Below are 21,235 nucleotides of genomic sequence, written 5' to 3'. Positions count from 1 at the left end.
GTGAGGTAGGTTCATCTGGGGCTCTCAACAGGAAGAGGTCCAGCTTTGATTTAAAAACCCCTACATCTACTTTGTGCAGGTTCCTCACGCTCTTTGGTAGAATATTAAAAAGCTGTGGGCCCCTGAAACCCAGGCTGTTGCAGTAACTGGTCCTGAAGCGCGATGGTGTTGCTGGAACCTTTGGCACTGTGCAGTGTCGACCTGTTCTGGCATTGGTGTAGCTTTCAGTGCCGAAATTTGGCACAGTTCCTTCCAGGATCTTCCAGATGTATATTACTGCATACCTCTCCTGCCTTCTCTCCAGGGAGTAGAGTCTTAGCTGTTTCAGCCTTTCCCAGTAGCTGAGCAGTTGCAAAGAGACGATCTTCTTTGTGAATCTTCTCTGGATTGCTTCAAGTTCCGCTGTTAATTTCACACTGGTGACAACCGATGTTGTTGTGTTTACGTCCCTGAAACTTAGTGGTTCGGCAAAAGACAGCAATAGAATAAGTACTAGGCTTACAAAGAATAAGTTATGGGGTTGATTTGTTTGACTAAAGGCTGTGTTCCAGCATGGCCACAGTCAAATGACTGAAACAAATAAAAGAATATCGTCGTGATTGTTTGACATCTGCTTTCCATGCTGGCATGGGTTGGATGGTTTGACTGAGGACTGGCTAGCCAGGAGGCTGCACCAGACTCCAATCTTTTCTGGCAAGGTTTCTACAGCTGGATGCCCTCCCTAACACCAACCACTGTGGGAATGTAGTGGGTGCTTTTTACATGCCACCAGCATAGGGTCCAGCCAGGCAGTACTGGCATTGATCACACTCGAATGGTGCTTTTGACATGCCACCAACACAGGAGCCAGTCAGGCAGTACAAGCATTGGCCACAACAAGGATTTCACTTGACTCAACAGGTCTTCTCAAACACAGCACATTGCCCAACGATTGAAGGGTACAATTTAAATGGGCCAGTTATGCTTCACTGGCATAGGCCACTGCTACAATCTCACTTGGCTCGCTGGGTCTTCTCCAGCACAGCATATCTCCATAGTTCTCAGTTGTTTGTCATTGCCTCTGTGAGGCCTAACATTCAAAGGTCATGCTTCACCACCTCATCCCATGTTTTCCTGGGTCTACCTCTTCCATAGGTTCCCTCCACTTTTAGAGTGTGACACTTCTTCACACAGCTGTCCTCATCCATACACAACACATGACCATACCAGCACAGTTGTCTCTCTTACACACCCCATCTAATGCTTCTTATGTCCAAACTTTCTCTTAGGGTCCTTACACTCTGTTGTGCATGCATACTGACATTACACATCCAGCAGAATATACTAGCTTCATTTCTTTCAAGCCTACGCATGTTCTGAGCGGTCATTGCCCATGTTTCACTGCCGTATAGCATTGCTGTTTGCACACATGCATCATAGTCTACCTTTCAGTCTGCGTGAGAAGCCTTTTGTTACCAGTAGAGGTAGGAGCACTCTAAAGTTTGCCCAGGCTATTCTTATTCTAGCAGCTACACTCTCAGAGCATCCACCCCTGCTACTTACTTGGTCACCTAGGTAAAAAGAAGCTATCAAATACTTCTAGTTTTTCCCTCAAGCATGTGCTGGCAGCTATTTTCTGTCCATTTTCAGTGTTTATTGCCCCTGTGCATCTGCCACATACAAAAACTATCTTCCTAGTTAACCTTCTTTTGATATTGCTGCACTTCTTATATGTCCATAACTTGCACACATACACACAGAGGGTGCGATGGGTAAATTGTTGCACATTGTTTGTTTTTGATTTTGCACAGTATAGTAGGGTCAGTTGGGCACTGTCTGCAAGAAAAATAGCATCATGATGCAATTCTCTCTGCCAGAAATTTGGAAACAACATGCTGTACTGCTTGGCATTCATGCCGGAAGCTCCAATATGAACATTTCAAAATGTTTGGGTGTTAATCTGAGGAGAGTGCAGAGGATTCGGAAAGAGTTGGATGATAAGAAAAGAACTTCTGAATGTGTTGTTGAGATCCAGGCCGTGATTGACAACAGTCCCTCCAAGTCGATCATACAAGATTAGAAAGGGCCAATTTTTTATACCAAGCCATCAAGGACAAGGGGGAAGACATGCTATGAAGCTTTTGAATAAACTCAAGCATCCCCTCCGACCAAACATGCTTTGGTTTTTCTCAGACGAGAGAAATTTCTGCCAGGATCAGGTGGTGAACACACAGAACAACCGTTGGCTTGCCGTGTCCCCAAAACATGTACCAAATGTGATAAAAAGCAAACATCCAGCCAACATCATGGTGTTTGGTGTGATCACTAGTGATCTTTGCACACTGCCTCAGACTCAACATAGAGGCCTACATCAAGTGCCTGGAGGAGGTAGTGCTGCCCAGGGTCAAGAGAGTGGCTGCTGGAAGACCCTATGTCTGGCAACATGACTCTGCACCATGCCACACAAGCAGGAGAGCCCAGTCATGGCTCTCAGACGATTTCTACAACCACATCACCCCTAACATCTGGCAACCTAACTCCCTAGACTGCAATCCCCTTGATTATTATGTGTGGGGTGCAGTTGAGCAAGAGACTAACAAAACTCCTTGTAACACCAAAGATGAACTGAAGACAAGGATTAAGGCAGCATTCACCAACTTGAGACTGTCCAGAAAAGTTGCAGGAGTTTCCAAAGTCATCTGGAGGCCGTGGTTGAAGCCAATGGCAATTTTATTGAATAAATTTACTCTTTAGATATTTTTATGTAATTTTGGTAAATATATCTATCAAAACGAGATGTCAGTGTTATTTTCATTTTTACTTAATTTAGATGACAATTTATTTACCGCACCCTGTATATAAAGTGAGATAGATTAGTTAAGTATTTAAAAGTATTTCCTTCAGAATCTGTTACAGCCCTTTGTGTATAAGTAAGTTATAGTCTGTATTCCTTCTTCTGAAATCCAATATCATTGTGTTGTAAATAAATTCTGTCAACTAAACAACTTAATCAATCTTGGAGGTGGCAGTACAGCTTGAAGAATTTGTGTAAACTGCAATATTGACAATAGGAAGACTTTGTAGTGTCTGCAGCCAAAGAGGAATAGTTCTGTGGTGGGGTGCATGCATGTGATATACTATGAAAGCAAATTGTAGACTGGAGAAGAATGATAATTAAAGATAATCAATTGTTGTTTGCATTAAAGAGATTCTCTGGAGATTGGAGTGAGAGTGATTGATGAGATTTGGTCAGACAAACATTGGTGTTTAATTAAATATAAACATGTTTCTAAGAGAAGCTCAATTAATGATAATGATGTTGTATGTAATTACTATTTAGTGTTTATGCTTGGAAACAGAACATTTTGGATGGAGAAGGGGGTAGGGACTTTTTACTTGTCTTTGAATGTCTTATAACTAGAATGAGATATCTAATTGGTGATGGGTACTTGTAAATGGCCAGTCTCATTCCAACCGACAGGACACACCAAAATCGTTTATAAGAAGTTTCAACTGATGTTGCATCCTGCAATTGTCTCCTGTTATTTTCTTTGTTATTATTCTAGAACATTCACCTTTTCTTGTAGTTATTTTAAGATAACAACTCTTTGTTAGGCAGTGTTCTTGCTTCTTACAGAAACACTCTGTACCTAGGCAAGGCAACTGTTTATATAAGTAAATAGGCTAAGGCACATCAATGTCAGCAAGTGCAGGCATAGCTCTGGTTAAGGAGCTCACTTTACAGTCATGCGGTTTCAGGTTCAATCCCACTGTTTGGCACTTTGAGCAATTGTTTTCTACTGTACTCTCAGGTTGACTGAAGCTTTGTGAATGAAACTTCATTAATGGGACGGGTACCTTGTGTGTGTGTGTGTGTTCTTACATTTTTCTTTTTTATTTACAACCATCATGTGATGTCAAGATAAAGAGGCACATATACACACACACACACACACACACACACACACACACACACACACACACACACACACACACAAACACATATATACATACACACACATACACATAGTTATATTTACAGAAGATATGGGTTCAAGTCCCACAGACAGTCTTTGACTTTTCCATCCAAGGGATCTTTCAATCCAATATTCTCCATATATATATATATATATATATATACATATATCATCATCATTATCATCATCATTTATTGTCCGCTTTCCATGCTAGCATGGGTTGGACGATTTGACTGAGGACTGGTGATCCAGATGGCTACACCAGGCTCCAATCTGATTTGGCAGAGTTTGTACAGCTGGATGCCCTTCCTAACGCCAACCACTCTGAGAATGTAGTGGGTGCTGCACGGTGCCTCCAGCATGAAGGCCAGTCAGGCAATACTGGCAACGGCCACACTCAAAATGGTGTATTTTACATGCCACCTGTACAGGAGCCAGTCCAGCGGCACTGGCAACGATCTCACTTGAATGACTTTTCACGTGCCACCGGCACAAGTGTCAGAAACACAAAGCTGCGGCACAAGTGCCAGTAAGGCGATGCTGGTAATGATCACACTCAAATGGTGCTATTTACGTGCCACTGGCACGGAAGCCAGGCAGCTGCTCTGGCAATGATCATGTTCGGACGGTGCTCTTAGTGCACCAATGGTACAGGTGCCATCACAATTTGTGTGTATGAGTGAGAATGTGCATGTTTTGTATCTCCTTTTATTGACATCACGTAATTGTTGTGAACGTATATTCTGTGAAAAGATGTCAGGCCATGGGGCAATATTAGTTTGCTTCAAAATAGGTAAGGGTTGGCAACAGCAAAGGCATCTAGCCACAGAAAACCTGCCTCAATAAAATTGCCTGACCCTTGCAAGCATGGAAAAGTGGACATAAAAATGATGATAGCAATGATGTTGGCACTCCGTCGCTTACGACGCCAAGGGTTCCAGTTGATCTGATCAACGGAACAGCCTGCTCGTGAAATTAATGTGCAAGTGGCTGAGCACTCCACAGACACGGGTACCTTTAACGTAGTTCTTGGGGATATTCAGCGTGACACAGTGTGACAAAGCTGACCCTTTGAATTACAGGCACAACAGAAACAGGAAGTAAGAGTGAGAGAAAGTTATGGTGGAAGAGTACAGCAGGGTTCGCCACCATCCCCTGCTGGAGCCTCGTGGAGCCTTAGGTGTTTTAGCTCAATAAACACTCACAAGGCCCGGTCTGGGAATCGAAACCGCGAGTCCGCTGCCCTAACCACTGAGCCATTGTGCCTCCTCATGATACATACATGACAATGATACATACATACATATACATAGATATGCATGTGTGTGTATTATAACTCTAGTCTAGAGAGTTTTTATCTGCAGTTCAAGAAATAGTCTCAATTCCTTCTAATAAGTCAACATCAGATGTATCAACAATCATTTAACTTTCTATTAGTTTAATTAAAACATGTTATTACTTTTTAAAAGAAATGTATGCTGCTAATTTGATAAATTTACTTTTAAGTGTTCAAAAATTGTGTTTCATTTTTGAGGCTTCTAAATAAGCAAGTTTAATTTCATTATGTAAATTTTACATTTCTAGTTAATTTTCCTTCTTTTCATTTTTCCAGGATGCAAAATGATATAAAATTACCTCATGACAAACGAAGGAAGTAAGTACTATTCATTCATTCATTATTTAGATACCTTAACCAAAAACAACAATGATAATAACTCTTTCTACTATACGTACAAAACCTGAAATTTTGATATTGGAGGAACTAATTGACTACATTGATGCCAGTTCTTGACCGATTTTTTTTTTTACTGACCTCAGAAGGATGAAAGACAAAATCGACTTTAGCAGTATTTGAACTTAGAAAGTTAAAGCCAGGGGAAATGCTGCTAAGTAGTTTGTCCAGCATGCTAATGATTCTTCCAGCTTGCCACCTTAAGAATAATAACAATAATAATAATAATGATAATGATAATAATAATAATAATCCTTTCTACTCTAGGCACAAGGCCTGAAATTTTGTGGGAGGGGACTAGTCGATTACATCGACCTCAGTGCTCAAATGGTGCTTTAATTTATTGACCCCAAAAGGATGAAAGGTAAAGTTGAAAGGTCAACTTTGTCCAGCGTGCTAATGATTCTGCCCGCTCACTGCCTTAATGATAATAATAATAATAATAATCCTTTCTACTATAGACATAAGGCCTGGAATTTGTGGGGAGGGGCCTAGTTGATTACATCGACCCCAGTGTTTCACTGGTTCTTAATTTATCAACCCTGAAAGGATGAAAGGCAAAGTCGACCTCAGCGACTGGCTCTCTATGCATTTCATTTAGTTTTACTTGTGTGAACATGTTATCTTTAAGATAGCATGTTTTACATTAAGATAACATGCTACCGTTAAGATAACATGTGTTACATTGATTTTCTATCATTGTATCATTATCATTGTATCGAATGTTCTATTGTGTATATGCATAAGTATACATATGGTATGCATATGGAAAGAATGCTGGCAAAGTATGCAAAATGAATGAAGCTCTAACCTCAATAATAGAAAATGTAGGGCTATAAGACGAAATACAATTATGTTTAGAGAACGTACATTTATGAAGAAATGTAAAATTACTAACTAATTACTGCCAACACATTATGTTGCATTTTTAATACAGTTAGTATTTGGTTACTAAACACAATATCATTGTAAATACTGTTATCTTATTTATGTTTACATGTAGTGAGAAACTAACCCCATCTCATTCTCATTATTGTCACCCTTTTGATGCAACCCAAACAAAATAAATGTATTGTTTATATATAATATGCAGTTATATAATTAAATGTTGTTACATACAAAATGGAAGTGAAGTGAAGCAAGCTGTTATGTAGATATACAATGGCAATGTAATCTTGCTATTATACATGTTAAAGCAATGGGCATGCATACACAAATGTACCCCACTGACTTTGTTTCTTCATAACTTCAAGACAAATGGATATTTTTTAATGAAATTTTCTTCAAATATGCTACAGATGGCACAAGTTCTGATTATATCTGAATTTATTTTGAAAAAAGTGTTTTCACTGAAAACAAAGTCAGTGGAGCACATGTTTGTAGGTATGTTGCAGTTAGCTCTGGCTGGTCATTGTATATCATTGAACCTGCATTACTAGAAGTCCATGGTAAACTTGTATCTTTTTAAAATATATAATGTAGATATCTCTCTTTACCGATCTACTGTGAATGATAACTGGATCTTCTGGGAATGTTAGTATTTCCCATCTTCTCACCAGTATAGAACCTTGGCCTAAATATTGTATTTTTTTCTTAGGATCTGAAGTTTCCTGTCAGTCTGTAACATTGCAGCATGTGTCCATGGACCTCTCTCCGACCCACATCTTATTATCTCTGGTATACCTTAATCTGGTAATGTTCTCCCACACTTTTCCTTCTGTACATTAACAACCTATTTGTTGTCACTTTATAACAACTCACAACTCCTGTGTAGATGATGTTGTGCCTCAGTTCTTAACCATGCACGGACAGGCATCATTTATATGCAACCTGAACAACACATCATGCAAGGCATGTGCTGAACCTATAGACAGAAACCTCCAAATCATCTGCTGATGGCAACACAATGCAATCAATACATGCATCAAGGAAACACAGCCTATACTTCACTCTTTTCAGTTGTAAATGAAGTAAAAGTAAATGAATCTTTATAAACAGAATTTAGGTTAGTTGAAATATGTTTGTGACGTATTTCAACTGCAGTTACCATGGAGAAAAAATCTCGGTTATGGTAAAAAGGTGTGAAAACACCCTGTTCATACAGTGATGCCATCTATGTTTCAAGTTTTTTGACTCTTGTCAATGAGATGTACCTAAGAGAGGCAACTTTGAATGAACTTAATGAAGTCATAGCTTTATATATAATTCAGTTGACATGTTGACTGATTTGCGCAAGTAGATCACCCGATTGAGGTATACAACGAAGCCTTAGCGTAAAGCAGTGCTTAGGTATGAGCAGAATTTAGGCTAGTTGAAATATGTCTGTCACATATTTCAACAGCTAAAAGACAAATACACTGCAGTTACTGTGGAGAAAAAAAATCTCTCTTATGTAGAAAGGTGTGAAATAGCAGTTGAAATACATTTGTCACATATTTCAACCAGCCTAAATTCTGCTCATACCTAAATGCTTCGCTGAATCTTTATAACTTCCACTGTTGAGTATTTAGTTGCTTGATCAACTGAGTACGGTAATCCCTCGACTATTGTGGGTATTACATTCCAAAACCCCTGTGATAGGTGAAAATCTGCAAAGTAGAAACAGTACTGTACTATATATTTTTTAAATTATTTTCATAATTTGTATATATTTATTTTATTATAAATGCAAAACAACACTGCAGATGAATCGATGTAAGCTTAAATAATAAACCGCGATAGGTGAATTGTGATATAGTGAGGGATTACGGTATCTGGTCATTGAATTAGTGTATAATTGGTTGAGTATTCCACAGGTATGTATGTGTTCCTTTAATGTAACTCTCTGGCAAAATCATTGCAACATAGTGTGCAACAAGGCTGGACCTTTACTTAATAGTGCAGTTCATGCAACAGGCTTCCACACAATTTCCACCTACCCAATTTCACTTACAAAGCTCAGGTTGATTTGTGACTATAGTGAAAGACACTTGCCCATGTTGCCATGCAGTGAAATTGAACTGAGTTTTTTTTTTGTGATTATGAAGCAAACTTCTTAACCATTTGGCTATGCTGTGTGAGTCATGAATAACTACTAAAACTATCAAAGTCTGTACAAATGCTTGACTTCATAGTCTCTCGTCTACCAAAGATAATATTGCCAAAGACTGAATCATAGCACCTGCAATTTTAAGAGAAGGAGGCAAGTGAATTACATTGACCCCTGCACTTGACTGGTTTTTTATTTTATTGATACCCCACTTCCATCCCCACCACCAAAAGGATAAAAGACAAAGTTGATCTTGATGGAACTTACGCTCAGAATGTAAAGACATAAAGTGCTTCTAAGCATTTTGTCTGATGTGCTAACAATTCTGCCAGATCATCACCTTGATAATAAGAACCAGGAAATGCATTGTCCTGGATCAGATACTGACTGTCTAAATTAGGAGTGGGGAAATTTTTTAGTGCGGCAGGCAAAAATTTCCAAAGAAAAAGATCCCCAGGCAGATCACAAGTTGTAACTCTTATATCTATGAAAATCTTGTATATATCTACGTATAATACATTATCCGTTAATAAAGATAAGTTTAACACATTTATTTAATGCATAACATCTTCATTAACATCACCACTGAATTTAGGACGTTTATATTACTTCTGTGGTTTTTGTATTTTTCAGCTAGAGTGTAGTTGGGTCTCAAGAGGGTGGTAAAAACCTAGCAATATGTGTTTTATAGTGAAAGCAAAATTTCTATTCAAATGGCAATTACTGGACAATTTTCTGTTTGATTCTAACCATTTTAAGTTGTAGTGGAAGTGCAACCTATGTTGCAAATAGTCATATGAATATTGTATAAATTTTATAACTGAAAAATTTACTATATTTTTTACATATGAGTACACCAGCCTGCAGGTGCAATTGTGCCTGCATGCTGGGTTTCCCCACCCATAATCTAAATGAATGAATATTTCTGTCTTCTTTACAGATGAAAGTTGGGAAGGTCAGATACAACCACTATACTTATCCATTTGTTACATGTCCATACTCTCTGCAGGATGTATATGTCTAGAAGATGAGTTCTCTTCCAACTTATTTTCTGTTGGGAGTTTACTCCATTAGCAATTACTCCATCATAGGCACTTACAACTAATGATTGTGTATGCTAAGACTTGTCCTTCTTCTTGCCTGGCTGCCTTCCAAGGCTGTTATACCACCTTTGTACCTATGGACACAGTAGTGCCTTGTTCTAGAGACACACTTTAACAAAAAGCTAAAGTGTGCCTAATTCCTGGTAATCTTACAACATGCTGGGCTCTGATCTAGAATTTCCAAGTCTTTTGCTGACTCTACAAAACAAAACATATATAAGTTCTCCATTGGAGCGTTGTTTACATAAAAAGCCATTTAGCTGATGACTTATTACGAATGATTCAGGCACCAACAGTCTTTCTCACAAATGCATTGCTTTTTCTATTCCTACTACAACAGTTTTTGCTTCTCTCAACTAGCACTTTGCATATCCTCTCCATATGAGCCTTAACCTTCCACTTGTCTTTCTTCTTAATATTTTTATTGTTTCACCTCTGAGATCTTCTCAGGCCCCCCACCCCACCCAGTCATCATCATCATCATCATCATTTAACGTCTGTTGTCCATACTGGCAAGTGTTGGACTGTTCGACCAAGGCTGGTAAGCTACACCAGACTCCCGTCTGATTTGGCATGGTTTTCTACAGCTGGATGCCCTTCCTAACACCAACCACTCCAAAAGTGTAATGGATATTTTTATGTACCCCCAGCACAGGTGCCATTTGTGTGACACCAGTATCTGTCATGACTGCAATTTTGCTCAGCTTGATGGTTCTTCTCAAGCACAACATAATGCCAAAGGTCTTGGTCATTGCTTCTTTGAGGCCCAAACTCGAAAGGAATTCAGCCACTTTGCCTCGGTGTGGCTCAGCGTTTGAAAGGAAATAGGCCACTTTGCCTCCGTAAGATCCAATGCTCAAAACAACCACATAAAACATAACCCAGTCTTTCTTCTCTGATCTGTAACACTCTAAAATTTCACTATACCCAAACATTTTTTGCAGACACTGATCCACAAATCATCATCATCATCATCATCATCATTTAACGTCCGCTTTCCATGCTAGCATGGGTTGGAAGATTTGACTGAGGACTGGTGAAACAGATGGCTACGCCAGGCTCCAATCTGATCTGGCAGAGTTTCTACAGCTGGATACCCTTCCTAACGCCAACCACTCCAAGAGTGGTTAAATTAAAGCATCATCTCCATCACTGTCACTAATCTCAGAGGGCCTGTAAATGATATGATAACTGTCCCTTCTCTGATTATCTTACAAAACTTTCATCAAAATAAAATATCCATTACAAATTTTTATTTTCATAATTTTCTTTTCAACTTTTACTATTTGCTATTTGTGCACTGCATAAACAGATTATGTACCACATAAGAAAAGAGAAGGTTGAAAGTTAGGAATAGAATAACAAATATTTATTTCAGATGTAGCATGCTGTTTACTTGAAGCTCAACAGCCTAGTAGTTTGGCTGTTGCACTCACAATTTCAAGGATGTGACTTCTATTCCTAAACCAAGCAGTGTAAGACACTTCATTCCATATTGTTTCAATTAACTGAGCTGAAATGGGTTATATTTACTGGAGAATGGTATCTTGCAGAGTATTAGACATAAATAGATGCAAGTACGAAATCATCATTATCATCATCGCTTAACGTCCACTTTCCATGCTAGCATGGGTTGGACGATTTGACAGAGGACTGGTGAACCGGATGGCTGCATCAGGCTCCAATCTGATCTGGCGCCCTTCCTAACGCCAATCACTCCAAGAGTGTACTGGGTGCTTTTATGTGCCACCGGCACAAGGGCCAGTCAGGCGGTACTGGCAACAGCCACACTCAAAATGCTGTTTTTTACGTGCCACCTGCACAGGAGCCAGTCTAGCAGCACTGGCAACGATCTCGCTCGAATGATTTTGTAACATGCCACCGGCGCAAGTGCCAGTAAAGTGATGCTGGTAACGATCACACTCAAATGGTGCTATTTATGTGCCACTAGCACAGAAGCCAGACAGCTGTTCTGGCAATGATCATACTCAGACGGTGCTGTTAGTGCTCCACTGGCACAAGTGCCGTCATTGACTCATAATGGCTGCAGCATACTGGATAATGATGTTGTTTACTGATCGCTTTCACTGTTTTCCTTAATAATGTGAGAGATGTTTACATGGCACAAACGTCACAGATATTTTATCCTTTACTTGTTTCAGTCCTTGGACTGCAGCCATGCTAGAGCACCACCTTGAAGGTTTTGGTCAAACAAATCAACATCAGTGCTTGTGTTTTTAAGTTTGGTACGTTTCCTTATCGGTCTCTTTTGCCAAACAGCACATTTATGGGAATGGAAACAAACCAACACTGGTTATCAAGCATTGAAGGAAACAAACAAACACACACACATGACAGGCTTTCTTACAGTTTCTTATTTCTTTATTGCCCACAAGGAGCTAAACATAGAGGGGACAAACAAGGACAGGCAAACGGATTAAGTCGATTATATCGACCCCAGTGCGTAACTAGTACTTAATTTATCGACCCCGAAAGGATGAAAGGCAAAGTTGACCTAGGAGGAATTTGAACTCGGAACAATATGGCAGACAAAATACCGCTAAGCATTTCGCCCGGCATGCTAACGTTTCAGCCAGCTCACCACCTTACATACAGGCTTTCATACAATTTCATGGCTCAGGACTATAGTAGAAGATGCTTGCACAAGATGCCATGCAGTAGGACTGAACCCCTAAACGATATGGTTGCAAAATGAGCTCTTTAACTCTACAGCCAGCATTTTGTTCTTTTAACCTTCTAATGGTGTTCAATAACTCTGTTTCACATAAGTATTTTGATCTTACATTCTACAGTTTTGCCGAGGAGCAAAAGAAACAATCAGTAAAAATCACCATATCTCATCAATTACCATAACACTAACCTCAAGGGTTTTTTACTCTAATCCTACTACAATGCAAATGTAATGAATGTTTAATTATATATTTTTTCTCTCTCTTTTGCTAATTACAAATGTTTCCAGTTATAAACATGCCATCGATGGTCTATATCGAGTGGTCCGTGAAGAAGGGCCAGCACGGATGTTCAATGGTGCTACCATGGCCAGCAGCAGAGCAGTTCTTGTGACAATTGGTCAGGTATTATTCTTTTATTCTTTTATTTGTTTCAGTCATGTGACTGACTGCCGCCATGCTGGAGCACCGCCTTTAGTTGAACAAATCAACCCCAGGACTTATTCTTTGTAAGCCTAGTACTTATTCTATCGGTCTCTTTTGCTGAACCACTAAGTCACGGGGACGTAAACACACCAACATCGGTTGTCAAGCGATGGTGGGGGGACAAACACAGAAACACAAACACACACACACACACATATATGATGGATTTCTTTCAGTTTCCATCAACCAAATCCACTTACAAAGCTTTGGTCGGCCCGAGGCTATAGCAGAAGACACTTACCCAAGGTACCACGCAATGAGGCTGAACCTGGAACTATGTGGTTGGTAAGCAAGCTACTTAATGCACAGCCACTCCTGCACCTATACGATGTATTGCTTTTATTATTTTGTAATTTATTAGGTCATATGGAATAAAGTTCTTATTTCTAAAGTCTTATAATTATTTCATTAAGTTTTAAGCGATTAACTCAAAATGATTTATTTTTTCATGCGTCTGTTGCTTGCTAGATGTGTTATTATGGCAGTGAGTGAGAGTGAGAGAGAGAGAGAGAAAGGGAGGAGAGAGATAGAAAGAAAAAGAGGGAGGGAGGGAAGAAGAATCTATGTATTTCAGGAGAGGGAATCACTTTCTTTTCTTTTTTTTTTCTAGGTTTTAAGTTGGCAAGTTTTTGTTTTCTTTCTTTTCTCAGTGGAAGAAAAATGAGAAGAGCAACCATGTTTTATCATAAGATCCTTTATTATTAACAGAATATCTGTGTAAGGCCCTATTTCTGCTATATTAAGCCTCATCAGCACAGGTTAAATCAAGATATCAAATTTGTTTTTTTTTTTGTTTCTTATATCTTTAAAGTAGTCCACCAAAAGTCCTTTAAGAATTGAGGTTAATGTTTCTTTTCCTTTTTATTTTTCCTATTTTAGATTTGTTTTTCTGTACTTGCTCACATGTAGTGCTTTATATGTTGCTTCATTTTATTAAAAATAGCTAGATATTCTTTGTGCTGTGTGCCACTAACCATTTAATTTGAAAGTAGGTGTGGCATCCTGTTTTTTTCAGTTTGACAACTGGAGCAAGCAATGAGAGAGAGAGGTTTCAGCACAATCAGTGCAAAAATAATAGTTGTAAGATTTGAATTTATGACAGTTTGCTAATAGCTCTCAAGACTGCATCCTTTACATATTTCATTAATAAATACTCATAAAGTCAAGTTGCTTACATTCTCAGTGTGTTTTATGTGAGTCTCCTTTCTGCAAAAAATACCAGTTCTTGGGAGCTACTCTCTTTTGGTATTTGTCATAACCAGACAAGTGGTACATCTCATGAAATTAGCCAAAGAAATACACAAAGTGATACTAAGCATTGATAGTGTTTTGCATGCCTATGTGGATAACAACAGGTTCTACTTCTTTATGAACTAGATGCCAGTGCCACCTAACTGGTCCCATGCCAGTGGCACGTAAAAAGCACTATTTGAGCATGGTCGCTGCCAGTACCACTTGACTGGCTCCCATGCCGGTGGCATGTAAAAAGCACTCACTACACTCTTGAGGTGGTTGGCATTAGGAAGGGCATCCAGCTGTAGAAACCTTGTCAGATCAGACTGGAGCCTGGTGCAGCCTCTTAGCTTGCCAGTTCTCAGTCAAACCGTGCAACCCATGCCAGCATAGAAAGCGTACGTTAAATGATGATAATGTTGATAGTTGTAACTAGAACATTCGACTGTAAAGGAAAAAAAGAAAAGACTGTTGTCTCTTAACTATGTAAATATTTATTTTCCTTAAAATATTTCTAGTAATGTTAGCATAGAAAAATGAATACAAAACATTTAAAGAAACATTTAGAAGCAGAGCTGAATTAATCTATTGACCTACTTAAATTTTTTTCTTTATTTTGTTTACACTATTTTACTTCTAAATCTGACACAACCAGTTCAACAGCCTAGAAATGTTTATGATGCTTCACTTATTAAAAATTCAATGGTTGTGGTTTCCTACCCTGTGTTGTATCTGTTTGCTCAAGGCTAGTTACTGAGAAGATGAATAGAAAGAAATGCAACAATAAGTGAATGGTGGTAGCAAAAGTATGAGTGATTGATATCTAATATCATCATCATCATCATCCTTTATCGTTTTTAAATATCTACTCTTATATGCTTGCATGGGTCAAACAGAATTTACTGAGGAAGCTTTTCTACAGCTTGATGTACTTCCTGTCACTAATCCTCACCTGTTTCCAAGCTTAACATGTTTTCATGGGTGACTGGAAATGAACAACACTGCTTATATCATAGTGACACTTGTTTGTAACTATCATGCAATGTCAAGGCAAGGAACTGTAACTACCACCACCACCACCACTTCCAATCACATTCTTTTTTTTTCTTTTACTTGTTTCAGTCATTTGACTGCGGCCATGCTGGAGTACTGCCTTTAGTCAAGCAAATCAACCCCAGGACTTATTCTTTGTAAGCCTAGAACTTATTCTATCGGTCTCTTTTTGCCGAACCGCTAAGTTATGGGGACATAAATACACCAGCATCGATTGTCAAGCAATGCTGGAGGGACAAGCACAGACACACAAACATATATATATATATATATATATATATATATATATATATATATATATATACACACATATATACAACAGATTGGAGCCTGGTGCAGCCATCCGGTTTGTCAGTCCTCAGTCAAATCGTCCAACCCATGCTAGCATGGAAAGCGTATGTTAAACGATAATGATGATGATGATGATGACGATGGGCTTCTTTCAGTTTCTGTCTACCAAATCCACTCACAAGGCTTTGGTCGGCCCAAGACTATAGTAGAAGACACTTGCCCAATGTGCCACACAATGGGACTGAACTCGGAATCATGAGGTTGGTAAGCAATCTACTTACCACACAGCCACTCCTGCACCTAAACATATATTATGGGTTTTTTTTCAGATTCTGCCTACCAAATCCACTCACAAGATTTTGGTGACCCTGCCGCTATAGTAGGTGGTTGAAGTCTTCAATTTGTGTTCCAACAACTTTGTTATTGGAATAACTTATATGGTTTTTTTTGTCTTATTATTTTAGATTGTTGCATAACATTTAGTTTTACTATTATTTATTCTCTGAAATATTTCAGAAACTGTTTACAGTTGTTTTCCTAATTTATTTGGTGTGTGATGTGAAGTCTTACATATTTCTTTGAATTTCAGCTTGCTTGTTATGACCAGATCAAATCATCTCTTCTGGGCACAGGTTTCTTCTCAGACAATCTTGTCACACACTTTTCTTCCAGTATTATGGCAGTAAGTACAACACAAAAGTTTGTCATATTTTATTCATGTATGTATGTATGTATGTAGGTATGTATGGATGGGTAGATGGATGGGTGGATGGACGCATGCATGCATGCCAGCTATATATTCTTCTGAATTACTCACAACTACAATGGAAATTCTAAAGAATAAGCTTTAAAAGACAACTCAAATTCAACTGAAGTTTCAGTGGAATTTGTTACAACCCCCCCTCCCCCTAAAAACGCAGTCACTTAAAATATTTTTACCCACTACAAATCAAGAACATATTTTAGTCTTGAGATCTTATTCCTCAAATGGCTACAACGGAAATGCATTTTTTACTCACTCTACCAGGAATCCATGTTCTGTTGACTTTGGTAGTTCTTCAGGTTTTATGTTGTGTGTCTCTGCCAATAACATCAATGCTGCTGGGTGGTTTTCATCTTCTTTTTGGATGCAAATCCTCCAAAGTATAATATCTGATATGGCTTGGTGTCCAGAGTGATAACAGCAGCCAGCAAAGCTAGCTCTGCATTGAATAAGACTAGCCAAGGGAATGGAATGCATCCAAAATAATATTTACCATATTTCTGGGCATGGAAAATATAAAAAAAGAAATTGCCTTGAAAATTACTTTTGTGTCTTCCATGATACTAGTTGAGAGTCACAGGACAGTTAAAATGAAGAGTAGCAAACCCCTAATTAGGTATCAAGTGTCTGGTGATTTCTCTCAACAATTGATATGAGCAATTTCGAAAGAAGGTTATAATTTACATCACATTAAAATGGAATTTGTTTCATTGAACCCAGTGGGTTAATACCCAAAGGATTGTTTTCATATCTACTTATATTTCCATTGCAGGGTACAATTGCAACTCTTCTCACTATGCCTCTAGATGTCATGAAAACAAGAATTATGAATGCTCCACCTGGAACATACAAGGTAAAAATTATATACTCAAAACAAAAAACTCTAATTAGTGTAATTAATATGAAATTGCATGATTGTTATCTGAAGCTCTTGCTCTCTCTCTCTCTCTCTCTCTCTCTCTCTCTATATATATATATATATATATATATATATATATATATATACACACACACACTTCACACATGCACACACAGATTATATGTGTCCTCATGGAGGTAATAAGTGACTGAGACCTTTGACAATATGCCATGCTTGAAAAGAAGACTAATCAAGACAAGTGAAATCGTAGTTGTGGCCAATGCCAGTGTTATGTAAAAAGCAGCCATTACACTCTTGGAGTGGTTGGCATTAGGAAGAGCATCCAGCCATAGAAACCATGCCAAATCTGACTGGAACTTGGTGCAGCTCTCCAGCTCACCAGCCCTGGTTAACCATCCAACCCATGCCAGTATGGAAAGAGATGCTAAATGATGATGATGTATATATTATTGTCATTGTTTACCATCTGTTTTCCATGCTGGCATGGATTGGATGGTTTGACAGGAATTGGTAAGGCTGCACTAAGCTCCATTGTCTGTTCTGTCATGGTTTCTCCAGCTGGATGTCCTTCCTAACACCGGTTACTTTACAGAGTATATAGTTAATGTGTACAGATGTGTGTGGCTCAGTGGTTAAGGTGTTGCACTCACGATTGCGAGATCATGGGTTCAGTTCCCAGACCGGGTGTTGTGTTTTGTTCTTGAGCAAAACACTTCATTTCTTGGTTTTCATATCGTCATCTGACATGTGGCACCTGTTGCACCTGTACAGGTAAAGTCGATTTGATGGAGGGAGTGAGTGTATGTCTACACAAACATTTGATCACTATAAACAAATTATCTGTGTGGTTGTTCGGTAAGAAATTGTCGAACCCTCATACATTGTCTAATGACTGGAGAATCCATCATCATCATATATGCATTTAATTATATGTGTGTGTGTTTGTGTTTCCTTGTCTTTATATGATGGGACAGCTATAAATGATTGTCATCATCATAGTCCCTCATTTCCAGTCTCCCATGAAAACGAGTCCAGCCAGAAGGTAATATTACCTCACTTAGAAATTGGTGAGGATTGATGATAGGAAATTCAGCCAACCCAAGAAAATCTGCTCCAATGAATTTCATCTGACTACTGCAAGTATGGAAAAGTGGATTTAAAAATATGGTGGTTGTGGTGATGGTAGTGCTGCTGCTGGTGAAGCTCATTTTTTGGCCTGATGCCCTTCCTGTCACCAACTCTCCCCCTTTTTCTAAGCAAGGTATTTCTCCATGATTGAACGGTTTATGGAACATTGGGAATGAATCTAATCAAAAGTGGACATTAAAATGATGTCAAACTCTGTTCTATAAAAGGAAAATGCACACAATTTATAGTAAACTAGATTAGATTTTTACAAAGAATTTAAAAGAGAAAATCAACTTTGTTAAGTGATACAAATATTTAGACCAACTCTCTTTCTTTCTTTCTCCTCTCTCTATGTCTCTTTCTCTCTCTCACTAATCTACAAACACTAAGTGAATTTATGTTCTTTGAACTGATTCTAAACATTGGAAGCCCTAGTAATCATTTTTCATTTGAAATGTAAACAACTCTGACCAATTCCATTTCAACAGATAATTCTTTAATGTTAAATGTTCTTAAAAATGCAAGTTTGTCATTCATAAATTCTACCATATTGTTTTATTTTGTTTTCTTCTATTCTTTTCTTTTTTTCAGAACATTCTAGCCTGTGCTATTGAGATTAGCAAAAATGGTCCATTAGGTTTTTTTAAAGTAAGTATAAATGTTAATTTCTGAAAAATTCAACAAAAGAATTCCCTGGAATAGAAAGATTGTTGTGAATCTATTGAAAATCCCATCATCATCATCATCATCATCATCATCATCATCATCGTTTAACGTCCGCTTTCCATGCTAGCATGGGTTGGACGATTTGACTGAGGACTGGTGAAACCAGATGGCTACACCAGGCTCCAATCTGATTTGGCAGAGTTTCTACAGCTGGATGTCCTTCTTAACGCCAACCACTCAGAGAGTGTAGTGGGTGCTTTTACGTGTCACCTGCACGAAGGCCAGTCAGGTGGTATTGGCAACGGCCACGCTCAAAATGGTTCCCATAAATAAAATATTCTCTCGTGTGTTGTATGCTAAATCTATACTCTCAGGAAGTGGGTAGTATTGGTAAAATCTCCAGCACACTTTCTTACATTGTAATTCTTCATTAACTGAGGTTAAAGATGCTGTATGATTCTGAAAGAATTTGCATCCAGTGCTGCAACACAAGATTCACATCAACTATGCATCATCTCTGATTCAAAGGGGAACTGCATGACTATATTGTATATGTATGTGTGTGTGTTTGTGTTTGTGCTCCCACCCCACTATTTGACAATTGGTTTGGTTTGTTTAGGTCCCTATATTTGTAGTTTGGCAAAATGGACTGATTGATTGAGTATTAGATTTTAAAAGAACATAGATACAGAAGTTGATTTGTTTAACTGAGTTCTCTAAATAGTTGCTACACTCTGTTTTGAAATGAATGCAGTTCTCTGAACATAGTAATTCTTTTCTTAAATGTTTTTGTTGAGACTGCCTTTTATTTCAATCAGTTTTGAAAATAATGAAGAATTTAATAAACTAACATTGTCATTATTAAAATGATGCATGAAACATGAATTAGTATGTAATTTTAATGGAAGTTTTAGACGACTTTAAACAGGAAATTTGTAGCATAGAACTAGGTTAACTCTAAGACCCTTCGATTCTAGACCTTGCTTCTATACCTCAAACTTCTCTAGTTCTGTTAGTGACTCAGCTATAAGAGCAAGGTCATCAGCATAGAGGAGCTCCCAGGGACAGCCTGTCTTAAATTCCTCTGTTATTGCCTGGAGGACTATGGTAAACAAGAGGGGGCTGAGCATTGATCCTTGGTGAACCCTTGCTTGTACCCTGAATTCTTCATTGTATTCATTGCCAACCCTCACCTTACTGGTAGCATCCCTCCCTGTACATAGCTTATACAGGGATGTGTCCCTAGTTTCCACATTGACCACCAGATAAAGAATCAGGGAACCCAGTCAAAGGCTTTCTCCCAGTCAACAAAGGCCAAGTACAGAGGTTTATCTTTGGCTAAGTATTTCTCCTGCAGCTGCCTTATCAGAAATATAACATCAATGGTGCTTCTGCCTGGCACAAAACCAAACTGTATCTCATCTAGGCTAACTCCTCCCTAATTAGTTAGGCTATGACTCTGTCCGTAACTTTCATCATCTGATCCAACAATTTGACACCTCTGTAATTATTTCTATCTAAGGCATCACCTTTACCTTTGTAGCAGTTGACTATGGTGCTGCTACACCAGTCATTGGGTATGACTCCTTCGTGGTCCATGAATATGGGTGACTATAACCCACACCGTCAGATATTTTAAGCATCTCAGTGGTGATTCCTGATGGATTGGGGGCTTTCCCTGTCTTTATATCCTTAATTGCTTTATCTACCAAGGTACTGTCAATTTGGATAGCTGGTCCCTCAGTTGGGTCAACATTTGGCAGACTCTCCTCTTCCCATTCATTCTCCATATGCATCAGTCTTTCATAATGGCATTTCCAAGCCTCTTTCTTTGCAGAATCATTAAATGCAAGTGCACCATCATCCATTCAGACACATTTCTCTCCTATGATATCACAGTTTTCTCTCACACACTGTCTTGCAATCTGAAACACTTCAATTCTTTGGTCCTCACATCACTGAACATAGGCAAACTTCTTCTTTTCTGCTTCTCCTTTGGCTAGATATACCTGTTGCCTAACTTCCTTTCTCACTATTACCTGCTACCCCCACTCTTCCAGTCCTTCCAGGCCTGTTTCTTTGCTCTAATGGCCTTTTCTTCCACATCATTCCACCACCACAATATTACCACCCACAGATTTGGTCTGTGGCTCTCAGCAAGCTGTCCCATAGGAATTCCCAGTTGCCCTTTATGTCACAAGTTTGTAGCTCCTCCTCCCTCTCATC

General features: G+C 38.7%; 1 protein-coding gene across 1 annotated transcript in view; it reads left to right on the top strand.

The window, feature by feature from the left end:
• LOC106867962 (mitochondrial dicarboxylate carrier) overlaps positions 1-21,235 on the top strand; it is a 70,274-nt gene that overhangs the window by 45,043 nt on the left and 3,996 nt on the right. Inside the window, exons 4-8 of the mRNA XM_014913044.3 lie at positions 5,569-5,610; positions 12,800-12,914; positions 16,162-16,254; positions 17,108-17,188; positions 18,935-18,991. Coding sequence (XP_014768530.1) covers positions 5,569-5,610; positions 12,800-12,914; positions 16,162-16,254; positions 17,108-17,188; positions 18,935-18,991 — 388 coding nt within the window. The remainder of the gene's footprint in view (positions 1-5,568; positions 5,611-12,799; positions 12,915-16,161; positions 16,255-17,107; positions 17,189-18,934; positions 18,992-21,235) is intronic.

Source organism: Octopus bimaculoides, chromosome 2, assembly GCF_046866305.1.
Source record: "Octopus bimaculoides isolate indiv1 chromosome 2, ASM4686630v1, whole genome shotgun sequence".
In the NCBI taxonomy this organism is placed as follows: Eukaryota; Metazoa; Mollusca; class Cephalopoda; order Octopoda; family Octopodidae; genus Octopus; species Octopus bimaculoides.
Note: the sequence above shows the minus strand (reverse complement) of the source record. Positions and strands in the feature narration are given on the sequence as shown.